General features: G+C 35.9%; 1 protein-coding gene across 1 annotated transcript; it reads left to right on the top strand.

The window, feature by feature from the left end:
• Positions 1–844: 844 nt before the first annotated feature.
• Positions 845–9,525, top strand: LOC110807970 (YTH domain-containing protein ECT4-like). Its single transcript, XM_088222587.1, has 8 exons — positions 845–1,158; positions 1,783–1,859; positions 1,977–2,106; positions 3,095–3,177; positions 3,278–3,784; positions 5,348–5,878; positions 7,097–7,309; positions 8,965–9,525. Exons 1-8 carry the CDS (start codon positions 1,116–1,118, stop codon positions 9,220–9,222), a joined length of 1,842 nt encoding a protein of 613 aa, XP_088078713.1. The 5' UTR covers positions 845–1,115; the 3' UTR covers positions 9,223–9,525.
• The last annotated feature ends 4,042 nt before the right edge of the window (positions 9,526–13,567 follow it).

Here is a 13,567-nt window from a genome sequence, read left to right as displayed (position 1 = left end):
AATTAATAAAAAAATGTATTAATATAAAGAGTCTAATTTACATATATGTATCTATTATATATATATGTGTGTGTGAGTGCATGCATGTATGTATCAAATTGAAAAAAAAAAAAAATAGTTTGAGGACCAAAAATATATTTGAGCATTAACTAATGTTTTAGTTTATACCATTTCCTTATTTATTTATATGAAATAACATATATTTGTATTTATAATAAATTAATATATATAATCTCTAACAATATTCAATTATAAAATTTGTAGTAAGTATAAATATAAATTTCATATATAGTTAAACTTCTATTTTAATATATTTATGACATGGTAAAAATTATATATAAATATATTATGTTTTAAAAGTCGTTTGCATTTATTTTTATTGTAAAAATTTTATTTTTAAATAATTAAAATAATAAGATTAATTTTATATGTCGATATTGATTTTTGATAATATATATCATACACGTTAAGCATTATAATTATTTATTTATTTATTTTTTATCAATCTCCTAATAATACACGCATATGATATTTTAAATTTTAAATAATTATAAAATATAAATTTAAAATAATTTTTAGTTTATATTTCAGTATATTTTTTAATATATAATTTATTTAATGAGCATAAATTATTTATATTCAATAAATACAGTATGTACTAATTTTGTTTTCATTCGTTTTGAGATAATTGAATTTAAAATTTAAAATTAAATATTTTTAAAATAATTATACTAATTATGTATTTTAATAACCACTCACAGGCAAACGTACTGAAGAGATTAATTAAATAAAATTATAATTAAATAAAAAGCACGAGAACGTTTAATCTCCTCCCCTGTCAATGACACTGTGTGCTTGTAAGATATTTCTACTTGCGAGTAGAGCGACCCATATTATCACTCCCAATGCCATTACCCAAACAGAGCCTTCATCTAATTTCCCATTTTCGTCCTCTGGTATACCCTAAATCCTAAACCCACTTTTTCCCTCTTTTTTATCTAAATTCACCGCTCTCCCTATCCAGAATTCCCATATTACTACCAATATAATATACGTTTTTGCTCAAGTTTTGGTTTCCCTGAGCCGATCATTGAGACATACATACATTGATTTTGATGGCAACCGCTCAGCAAGCTTCTGATCGCTTAAACTCCCCTGGTGTGTGAACAAAATTCCAAACCTGCTTTATATTTTCTAGTGGATTTCGGAAACTTTACGTGTGGAGATATCCGATGGAGTTTACATTTTTAGTGTGTGTCTTATTTTTCTTTTCTTCATCTGGGAAGTCTGATTTTTAAGCATCAATGGATTTCTAGGACTTGGTTCTTTCATTGGTTTCGTGTTCTACGAGAAATTGTAACGTGAATGAATTGATTATAATCGAGGTGGATTCCTTCCTTCAACGTTGGCAGCAAAATGCATTTATTGCCTTTTTCTTTTTGATGTTCCTGAGTTTTTGCTTATGGTGATAGCTTTTGATGAGTCATCAAGATAAGATAGAGAAACTAAATGGTTGTGCTTCATAGCTTATGAACTGCCACATTTAGACGTATCTTCAGGTTACTCAGGATAGGAAAGTTGTGAATTTTTCTGTATTTGCATTAAGTTCGTGATCAAATTCTGTGCGTTTGATGGTCTGGATTATGCGCAGTTGCCACTTCAGTTTGCTACCTCTTGTATTACTTGCCCGTGTATGTGCTTGCGTGCACCAGCAGATTTATTTTTCCTTGGTTAGCAAGTGTTTTATTTGGCCCATTTAATCCCATTTTGTGATTTTTTTAGAGTCTGCTGAGGCTTTGCACGTAATGGTCATAGATACAAAGCAGAATCCTGCCAACACACACATGTTGAAAGATCAGGTACCGGCCACATCAAGCACTTTTATTTATTGGCTAAACTGGATGAGTATGTATTGGATGAGCTTGATTTATTTTACTTGTTACTAACATGATGATGGTGGGATTAATTCTTTATAGGATGTGGTTCAAATTGCTACTCTGAGGAACGGTGCAAATCAGTTGGAACCAATATCTCTTGTTGGAGACTATAAGACTGTCAATTCTGGCAATGCCTTCTCTAGTCATGCAAAATCAGTGTACACCAGAGGTCGTTTTCTTATAATTTTTTCTCAAGCTTATATTGCTTTCAGTTGGTACGTGTTTGCTTTGGGAGCTTAGGAATGAGATGTATGGTTCATATCCTTCTGATTGCAATTTGATTTTAGTTTTTCCTGTCCTAAAATTTGTTTGAACATGCAGTTGATTGATAAGGTGGCACATAGATGTGCAGCTCGGTCCCTTCTGTGTTCAATTATATTTTAAACTAACTTCTTCAAGTTTACATCAGCATCTGATTGATCTTGCATTACTTTTTGGCAGCTGGTAATGTGCATTGATACAAACTATTTGAGTTATCTACAAAACATAAAATCTCAAAAGGCCATGGGGCTAGAAAAATGTTTGAATGGTTTTGTTTCATAATTTGCTTTGTGTTATCGCTCAATCCTCTTTGAGCTGGTAGAATCTTGTTGTGTGAACATAAGTCTGTGACTATATGACTCAATAAAGTTATCTATACAAAATATTGATCTTGCTTTACTTTTTGGCAGTTGGTAATGCACATTGGTAAAAAGTATTTAAGTTATCCACAAAACATAAAATCTCAGAAGACCCTGGGGCTAGAAAAAATTTTGAATGGTTTGTTTCCTAATTTGCTTACTGTTATCTCTCCATTCTCTTTGAGTTGGTAGAATCTTGTTGTTTGAACATAAGTCTGTAACTCTATGACTTGATAAAGTTGTCTATACTTAGCTTTTGGATTTTTAGTTATCGAAATTTTTTTATGAAAACCCACCTAAGGGCTTGATTATGGGCTAACTCTTCAATTGGTTGAAAGTTCATTTTTTGATATGGTATAGACAGTATAGAGGTGTTAGTTAAGGTTGCTAAGTCTCAGCCTCTTATAAAAAAGGTGGCCTTGTGGTTTATTGGGAAGCTAGGTACAAAAATTGAGTATGGAATTCTTCTAGTTTCTGCTTCTTTATTCTTTGCGGTTTTGCACTTTTTAGCTTATGTTTCATTGTCTTTACCCCCAGGTTATGACAAAGAAATTGGATCACAGAGTGGATGTGGATATCTTCCATATGTCAATGTTGAAAGTGCAGAAAGTAGTTCTCATGTGTGTAGCTATACAGCTCTAACTTGTCATTTCTTTGCAATTTTTCTTTCTAAGTGAATCTTCCTAGATGTATATCTTTTTACTTCTTCAACTGATGTAGGGCATCTACAATGAAATACTGTCCCGTTCATTTCATGGTTATCCATCCAGCAACCAAATGCATCAAAGATCATATGATCCTGTCACAATGCAGTCGCCTCCTATAAGGGATCACAATCAGTTGTATAGTGCAGCAGTGTTCCCTACCCTGGATCCACCTTACTATCAGCAGCCTCTTCCTCAAAACCATCCTTACATTACTTCATGGACTCAAGTTCCACATCCATCGTTGCCAGTGGATATTGATTTTCAAGTAGATGGTAAACAATCTGGACCAAGAGCATATTCCCCAGCTCCGCTGGGTTCTTCAGGCAGAGGAAGTAACTTTTCTGGAACCTCTGCTGACCTTAGTTTCTTGCAGCAAGGGTTTGATGACTTTGGAGTTGGGACGCAGTCAAATTGGTCAAAATCATTGCATGGGAAGAGTCCTTTATTTCAGTTGTCATCTCAAGTACCTTCTGCAAGGCCAAGAGGTTCATTGGAGTTATTTGGGACTGACTTTAGGATGGTTAGTCTTTTTACATATTTATATTTATAGGTCATCAGAGCTGGCATTCTTTTTGCAATTCTTATGATGTCTGACTTGTCTTTCGAGCTTGAAGATGGAACTGACGTTCCTTGTTAAAAATACCTAGAAAAGTTGAAAATTTCATTTGCCTTTCCCTTTTATATCTCTTATGGATCATGAGAAGAATCAAAATTAGAAAAATTTTGGCATCAGATTTTTGTGACAGTTATATCATTTTAGTATTTTTGTGCGTAATAAAAGTTATTTAGTTATTTACGAAATATTGGTAGTTTTAGGAAATTAAGACTTAGTTTGGGTACTTTGTTTAGACAGAGTCTGGTTGGTTTACAATAAAGACTTTTTAGAGGTTATTTCCAGACAACAGAAAATAAAGCCAGTAAGGGAAAGAAAAGGGAAAAGAAACATCCCTTTTAGATGGGGAAGTTGTTTTCCTTTAGCCTAACGAACTCCATTAATGATACTTGGAAAAAGCTCCATCAGTATCTCCTCTCTCCTCATCTGATTAAATGATTTCTAGGTAGTTCATGACATCTGAATACAAAAAACTTTTCTAGCCTTCTCCTCCTTGTTCATATCGTTATATTTTTTAGGTCCCTCTTCTAATATTTCCTCTGTGTTTCTCTCCTTGCTCTTCCTAAACTCTTTTATGTGCCGTCCCTAAGTTCTATTTTTGCACCATTTCTCTTTCCTTATTTGCAAACTACTGTTTGCTCAAATTGTTATTTTCTTCCAATTTCTCTCTTTTATCTTAGAAGGTACCCAAATTAATTTGTCCGACACCAGTTGGTTCCAAACCCTACTTATTCTACATCGGCTAGTTTCAGAGCAAAACTTGGCCTACGTCATTTCCTGTCCTCGTTTTAATCCTTTTGAAAGGTTTTTGCGAGGAGGGAGGGGTCAACCCTATTCCTATTTAGGAGCTTGACAAGAGGGGCTAGGGAGCAGATTGCAGATGAACCTTCGAAACACTTTGGACCACAGACTGATTGCAGCCACATCTAGCATGCCGGTGAATACTCAAAACCAGGCAAAATAGTAGAACAGATTGCACCTCGGCTAAGACAGCAGGCCATTGGTAGGGTTGCTAAAAGAGGGAGGCCATGTATAAATTAATCATGTTTAATGTTTTCAAATTCTCTGTCACATTCGTATTGTTGTACCACACACAAAAAGATGGGCACGATGAGTAATCTAAGTTTTAATCTGTGTGATTTAATAATATCTAATCTCCATATGGCTGTGTTTGGCTTGTAACTCTTGTGGACCGTGGTGCAGTTATTTTTGTACATTTTACTGTGGAAAATTGAAGTATTACTATCCTGAAATGTTATCTTTTTAAATCCACTTTAGTTCTAGGCCATTTTCGTGGATAATGAAAAGTACCCTATCCTAGGTTGATGTCAAATTAATTTTGTTTTCACTGTATAAACTGATTGTTGAATATCACTAATGCATTTGATGTCAGTCTTAGTTTCTAACACCTTCTGTTTGTCAGAATGGCCTGCTGATATTATGACAATTTAACTGCTAAATCCTGTGCAGGCTTCTCAACAGAAAAGGCCTTTCTATGGTTTTGGATCTTCAAGCTTTAGGTATAGAAGGTATCCTTATAGTCAAAGTGATCGAGGCTCTGGTTATCAAAGTATATCTGATTCTAGTTCGGGAATGGATGATCATAACTGGCCCACACCTGATGAAGCAAGGCAAGGAGGAAGGTGCAACAACTTTTCTTGCAGCTGTACTATTACCCTTGATACATTAAGTGAGCGAAATAGAGGCCCTAGGGCATTTAGGCCAAAAGGTCAAACAATGGCAAATGGGCCTTTCTTTAGTAGTGGAAAGAATGGCACAGTTGATGATGTTCATATTGAATTGTACAATGGACTGGATTTTGTCACTGACTACAAGAATGCAAAATTCTTTATAATCAAATCTTATAGTGAAGATAACGTTCACAAGAGCATAAAATATGGTGTTTGGGCAAGTACACCAAATGGAAACAAAAAACTTGATGCTGCTTATCATGAGGCGAAGGAGAAAGAGGAGCCATGCCCAATCTTTTTGCTATTTTCGGTAATTTTTCTTACTTATTGGCTGACTTTTTTTTTGGTAATTTGGCTTCAAAAATGACATAAAGGTTATAATTCATAATGTAGGAATAACTTGGCTGAAACTGTTGGTGATATGATTATATGAGGAATTAAATGTTTTAGCAATGCAGGTTAGATGTAGTCATGAAACAGGTGTATATTAGTATGATTATAATTGAAATTCTCAGGTTCTGTTCTTGTGCATGCATGTGAATATGGACATTTTGTTACCTTAGATTGGTAGCATTGCTAAAAGTTATGTGTTTATTTTTTTTGTACTTAATATACACTGATAGCTTATGAAAATCAAGAGAGGCCTTTTTCTGGAGAAGAAAAAAAATAGTATATTCATAAAGCATCAAAGAGTGCAGTCCGCATACAAAGTATTTACATAAATAACAAAATGTCATGTGGTCCTTAAGATCCTTGCTATAATACAATGGCTGGCCCCTGATAGAAAAACTTAGGACCTGAAACCATGGATCTTAGATCTATCAAAATTATATTCTATGCCCTCAAAATCCCTCCTATTTCTCTCTTTGCAAATAGCTGAAAAAGGTAGCTCAAGGGATAAGCCTTATGGATTGCTTATCACTTTGAAAGTCTTTCTACTCCCAAAGCTCCTCCTTCATTGTCCTGGCAATAACCCAGTTCAGCCCCAACTATCTGTAAGCCAAAACCAAAGGCGGTGTACATACAGGCCCCAAAGGAGCATATGGTTATATATCTGGGCACCTTTCTTGTAAAAACAACACCAATCACTAGAATTTTATCTCTTCTTATCCACTTATCCAAAGTAAGAATCCGCTGCCATGCTGCTTCCCAAGCAAAAAGTTCCATCCTAGGAGTTGCCTTCACTCACCAGATCAGTCTTGCAGGGCCTTGAGACATGCTCTTGTTGATTCAGTTTCTTTGCCTTGATGTTTCTTTTCTCTCTTTTCCCTGCATGCTTGTTTGATCATACATGGTGTTGACCAGTGCACTTCTTCAAGACTGTTTGGTAAAATGTACTAGATATATTCTTTTTGTTATGACTGATCTTTATGAAAATTTCGAGGAAGCTCTTAGTTTAACCTCTATGCATACATCTGGAGGTTTTTTATGGATGAAGAAAATAAAAGGAAAATGTTGTGCCTATTTAAGAGATACTACAACTTGAGAACTTAAGTAAATTTTGCTGATCATTCCTCTTAATGTGCAGGTAAATGCCAGTGCCCAGTTTTGTGGAGTTGCTGAGATGGTGGGACCTGTAGACTTTGACAAGAGTGTGGATTATTGGCTACAGGATAAGTGGTCTGGACAGTTCTCTGTTAAGTGGCACCTTATAAAAGATGTCCCCAACAGTCTATTTCGTCACATTCTACTTGAAAATAATGATAACAAGCCAGTTACTAACAGTAGAGACACTCAAGAGGTGAGAATTTATTTGCCTTTTCTGATCTATTCATGGTCCAAGAATAAGGATGGCATTGTCGTCTATTTCAAGAAAAAAAGGATGACAATATCGTCTTGTTTTTCTGCATATCTGATTAAGCACCATTTGAAGCTTTTGCTTTTTTTTTCCCCAGAAACTGATATACATGAAATTAGACATGAATACAAGTTAGTTAATGATGTAGCACAACAAGATAGGGTTTGTTAAAGATAATAAAAAGAGAAAAGATAAATTCAACTCATTATCATAGTATTTGACAATAGGTTGTGAAATTACAATCACAGGTTATCAGACACATGCAGTTATGGTACATAGGTTAGTATAGCTCAAATTCTTAAATAGGAAACAAGTAATAAAATAAGACTAGCAAAGAAGGAATAAAATGATAAACGCCAAATCAGGACCAGTAGGATGCTCATCCTTCATCTTATCAGAATCAATGAGTTGAGTACTCATTTTACTTAATGTAGCAACTACCGGGTGTGCTAATAATTTTATTCTCAATATCTTTTAAGAACAAGAACTTAATCCACTTAGGATACATAGTGCTTATTAGGCTCTTGTTTGGAATTGCTTACTTTATGTTTATAAATAGCTTTACACACTTTGTTTTAATTTTCTTGTTTTGTAACATGAAAGACATGGTGCTTATTATTAGGTTCTTATAAGTGACTTTAAGAAGATGAAAAGTAAGTACCTCATTTCTAATCTTTTAGGTTCTTATGTTTTGTTTTAATATAATAAATTTACTTAAATCCAGTCTTCATATCTGCTTAAAATTAACCATATACATAATAATGTAAATTATATATAATTTTTAATAAACACTTATTTATCATGTACTAATTTTTTGCAATCACTACTTTATCCAAACTCTTAATTTTTTATTTTTTAGACAAAAATCTATGAGCTTTAAGTTACTTAATAACCTTAATGCTTTGTGCTGATTTATTTAAGAAATTCCAAATACCCTTTATTATTTTCTAAACTTAAATGAGCTAAGAGCCTTGCAAAATCTTGAGAGCCTTTGCATTTCAATGTTCTGGGTATTTTGTCTTTATTCTGCTTGGATGAATTAAATGCCTGTGTTTGACTAGTTAGTAGCGAAAGTTTATTATTGGATTTAACTGCATGATTAGACAGAAGGTGGAATCTTAAATGAGTTTCATGTTTGCATGATTAGTAGCGAAAGTATAAATGTTCCGATTCTTATTAATTGTTGGAAGCTTGGAGCTCGTTTAAAGTGTAGTTGATATAATCTTTTCTGCGCTTCTTGGAAAATATGTAAACATGTGGGTAGGTTTGCTGGAAGCCCAAACCTAGTGTGAAGATGCAATCCAGATAACCTTTATGTTGTTTTCTTACTTAAAGGAGTATATAGGGGGAGAAACATACATGCATGCAATATGTACACAACACAATCACGTGTGTGGGTTTACTTTCTACAAAAAATAAACCAAGTAACAAATTGTTGTGGGCAGTAATCCATTTTAGTAAACTCTGCATGTCTATGTGCAGATGTGCATGGTGCGCGTGCACATGCCGGATAGTTATCATTTTGTAGTGAATGTTGGTTATACTTGAATACAAATAGTTGTATGGCCTTTGTTTGATACTTCTTCCCATAATGCCAGGTGGAATTGGAGCAAGGTGTTGAGATGTTGAACATCTTTAAGCAATACGAAACACATTCATCCATTCTAGATGATTTTTACTTTTATGAAGAGCGGCAGAAGGCAATGGAAGAAAGAAAGGCCAAACATCAGACAAGCACGGTTTCTGTACCAGTGGCTGTTACTAGTGAAAAGCAGAGTCCCATTTCATTGTCTGATGACTTTGGAAAGAAAATGTCAAAGAGTTTTGCTGAAGCTCTGGTGTTGAACCAAAAATAACACATGTAGCTGCAGTAGCCTCTAAATCCTCTTAAGGAGTTAATCTTTAGGTCTCTGGTCTCAAAGGTTTGAACTGATACCATCTGGTACTCCAATTGCTTTCATTTTTTTTGTTTTTGTTTAGTTTAGTTTTTATTCTTTTTCTTTCTTTCTTTATATATAATCATCTTCAAATGTTGGGGAATGCTTGTCTTCACAATGCCTCAGTTATAGATACCGGAGGTATTTTACATAGAGATATTTGGGATTGTTTCATATGATTGATGATTGGAACATAATATAGTATATATATTGCAGAGAGAATTTTATGTTTTTCTCCTTGTTTGTGGGGTGGGGGGAGGGGGGGGGGGAATATTTTGCCTGGAGCTTCTGTGACACTGCTCTGCTGCATTCTTGAGGTGTTGATCTCATGGAAGTAGAAACGAAAGGAAAGTGTAGCTTGTTGAGGTTCTTCCGTTGGCGGTTGCCCTAATCGAGAGAAGCTGAGTAGAACAATAACCGAAAAGTCTGCCATTAGGTTTCTTCCATTAAAGCTAAGACATCAGTTATAATATCTGTGATTCAATTGAATTAAATCATATAGTTAGTGATGATATGGTTATAAATTAAACTCAATGATTTGTAGCATCGTTAGATAATCATATTTGCTTATTATGCTGAACGTATAAAACCTTAAATGATACCCAACAACATACATCATAAATCTAGAAGATGATGAATTTGTTTAAGAAAGACCCAGTAGTATCCATTAACCATATTTGTTTTAAGAAATTGTGATATTATTTTAAATATGACTAAACTTTTGTTTATTTTTTTTTTCTCCTTCCCTGGTCTAATAGTAGTATGAAATGTTTCATAAGAATATATTTAGAATATATATTATAACAATATTGATTCATTCACATTTGCTGTCACACAATTAATAACATGTTGGTTATTATTTCTTTCATTTCTTAAATATGTATGTATTATATATATATATATATATATATATGTATAATATTTTATTGGGTATTTCAGGAATTTATGATCATAACATTATGTAACTTGAGAGAAATCATTTTCTGAAATCACATTGTACCTCATCTATAATATAGTTGTCAATAGGGATTGGCCGAAAAAAGTTTGATACATTTTATGTTGCTTTTGAAATATAAAGGTAGAATGGAACGTAATTGATGGATATATTTTTCTAATAAACAAATTCATTATTTTTTAGGAATCATGGCATGTAACACCCCAAATTATTATTGTTTTTATTAATATCTTTTTTATTGTATTTTAAATTTTTTTTGTAATTTTTAGATGAATATAATAATTTATTATGTAATAATATATGTTTTTAATTTAGTTTAATTTAATTAAATAGAAATAATAATAATAATAATAATAATAATAGATAAAATTATTTTTGAAATTTAATTAAAAATAATTTTGAAAAAAATTGGTGAAAATTTGGGTTCTGATAGTGCTTTTGAAAAGAAAATCGAAAATCAGGAGTCAAAACGCAATTTAAAAAACTTGCGCCACATCAGCAGTCCGGTCAGCAGCCCCGGTCAACCAGGACACGCCACGTGGCAGAGACGCTGACGTGGGAGGACACGCGGAAAGGAGCCACGTGGGTGATCCTCGTGCGCGCAATTGAACGGCTGAGATCCGTTCCCGCGCGCACGGATGACCCAGATCAAAAGTGCGTATGGACGGTCCAGATTGCACGCGTACGAACGGTCCAGATTGAATCGCGCACGGACGGTCTAGATTTTATCGCGATAAATGGTCTAGATTCATTTTCTATTTAATTGCAATCGGACGGTCCAGATTAAATCGCGATGGACGGCTTAGATTAAAAGCAGAATATTATAAATAATCTCATCCACACCCAAACCCTAACCCTAGCCGCCAGAGCCCTCACCGAAAAAGACAGCCCAGCCACTGGAGAACCGATCGCGGCCATCCACTGCCACACTAGAGCACTTTCCGACCGCCAAACGAGGTAAAAATTCTCCCCTTAGCACGAAATTCGATTCTAAACCTACATATGACCAAATCGGAGCCAAAACACCAGCCAATTGGTCGAAAAACGCAACCGAAGCCCAGTGGCGCTGCCGCCAATTTTTTCAATTTTTACCTCCGATGAGGCCCTTCCCGATTCCCGTTCGATATAATTTTTCTATCATTGTGACCACCGTTCTTTCCTTTACAGGTTGACCGGAGAAAAACACCAAATCATGACTCAAACTGGAGCCGCCGCACCGGAGAGCCCCGCCGCACCGGAGAGCCCCGCCGCACCGGAGAGCCCTGCCGCCGGTAAGTTTCGATTTTCGGTATTTTTTGGGCCCACTGAGGGCCCTAGGGATGTTTTATCACATGAACCAATGCAAGTTTGGCAGAATTCGTTCGAAAACGGCCGGAAATGGCCAACCCGAGGCAGATCGCCGCAGCAAGCGGTGGCGCCGTCGCTGGAGCACGGCAAAGCTGCTGTGCCGGAATTTTAAAATTGACCGAATAGGCATTGGGTCTGATTTTTGAGTTATTTGGGACATGTGTAGGTACCGTAAGCGCATTTCAGTTCCCGAAAAAAAATTTCAGGGAACCCAGAGACTACCCGTAAGCGCAGTGAAAATCCTGTTTTCGACTTCGAATTAAGTAAGAACCCCTCATCCTATTTCCTATCATGAGATTAGAGTTTAATAAGTGATAAAATTGTATTTTATGAATTATATAGATACACGTAATTTATCACAGTTGCTAATGAAGGCCGAATCGGACGTATTTCTTTGTCAGTTCCTGTTTGACTTATTTACAGTCTAAATGCCGTATAGTATCTGATTTAATTATTCTATGATTTTGAATGTATGAATTACTATTTATTTCATTACTGCACGATTTTGTGAATCTGATGATATACTTGCCTTGTTGGATGCTCGTTACGTGTTTAAGTATTCATGATTATGTAAGAAACAGAAAGCTAAAGAAAGATAAAAAGGTATGTGAATTGGTAAATGGATAAGTTGACAGCCTCACTAGATATCCTGGGAGATGGTGGACGGACCGGCTCCATAGGGAACCCTACCGGGAACGTTGTCTGATACCGGACGGGGTATGGAGACTTTAAATGTTTTGGTGCTCATACCAGACGGAGTATGGGAATGGTCCGCTTCACCCTCATACCGGACAGTGTATTGAAGTTTATTGTTTTGGCGCCCATACCGGACGGAGTATGGGGATAACCCTGGAATTAAGTTGTTAAAGTTAACGGTTCACGTGTAACGGAGATACCTATGGATCCCATGGATACTGGTAGGCTGATAAAAGAGGGAAATTGTTGTTTGACGAATGAAATATAAAAGTATGATATTTGCTATCTTACAGAGTATGTATGAATTCATAATATCTTTGATGTTATTATTTTTATGGGTCGTTTTCATAAATCTCACAGAGGTAAGTGGACAGTAAAGAGTTTTATTATTGATTAATAAATTTGTTGAAAATTGTGCTCCATTGGTCGTTTTTATTTTTTTACCAACATTTACTTCTGTGACAGTGATATATCGCGCACGGACGGTCTAGATTTTATCGCGATAAATGGTCTAGATTCATTTTCTATTTAATTGCAATCGGACGGTCCAGATTAAATCGCGATGGACGGCTTAGATTAAAAGCAGAATATTATAAATAATCTCATCCACACCCAAACCCTAACCCTAGCCGCCAGAGCCCTCACCGAAAAAGACAGCCCAGCCACTGGAGAACCGATCGCGGCCATCCACTGCCACACTAGAGCACTTTCCGACCGCCAAACGAGGTAAAAATTCTCCCCTTAGCACGAAATTCGATTCTAAACCTACATATGACCAAATCGGAGCCAAAACACCAGCCAATTGGTCGAAAAACGCAACCGAAGCCCAGTGGCGCTGCCGCCAATTTTTTCAATTTTTACCTCCGATGAGGCCCTTCCCGATTCCCGTTCGATATAATTTTTCTATCATTGTGACCACCGTTCTTTCCTTTACAGGTTGACCGGAGAAAAACACCAAATCATGACTCAAACTGGAGCCGCCGCACCGGAGAGCCCCGCCGCACCGGAGAGCCCCGCCGCACCGGAGAGCCCTGCCGCCGGTAAGTTTCGATTTTCGGTATTTTTTGGGCCCACTGAGGGCCCTAGGGATGTTTTATCACATGAACCAATGCAAGTTTGGCAGAATTCGTTCGAAAACGGCCGGAAATGGCCAACCCGAGGCAGATCGCCGCAGCAAGCGGTGGCGCCGTCGCTGGAGCACGGCAAAGCTGCTGTGCCGGAATTTTAAAATTGACCGAATAGGCATTGGGTCTGATTTTTGAGTTA

The sequence above is a fragment of the Carica papaya genome, chromosome 6, assembly GCF_054855325.1.
Source record: "Carica papaya isolate Zhongbai chromosome 6, ASM5485532v1, whole genome shotgun sequence".
Classification (NCBI taxonomy): domain Eukaryota; kingdom Viridiplantae; phylum Streptophyta; class Magnoliopsida; order Brassicales; family Caricaceae; genus Carica; species Carica papaya.
The sequence above is the reverse complement of the archived record's forward strand: the minus strand, read 5'-3'. Positions and strand labels throughout refer to the sequence as shown.

Coding starts and splice junctions, on each gene's coding strand:
- LOC110807970 (XM_088222587.1), top strand. CDS start 1,116: ATGGCAACCGCTCAGCAAGCTTCTGATCGCTTAAACTCCCCTG. Junction 1,860..1,976: donor CACACATGTTGAAAGATCAG/GTACCGGCCACA, acceptor AATTCTTTATAG/GATGTGGTTCAAATTGCTAC. Junction 3,178..3,277: donor GTGCAGAAAGTAGTTCTCAT/GTGTGTAGCTAT, acceptor CAACTGATGTAG/GGCATCTACAATGAAATACT.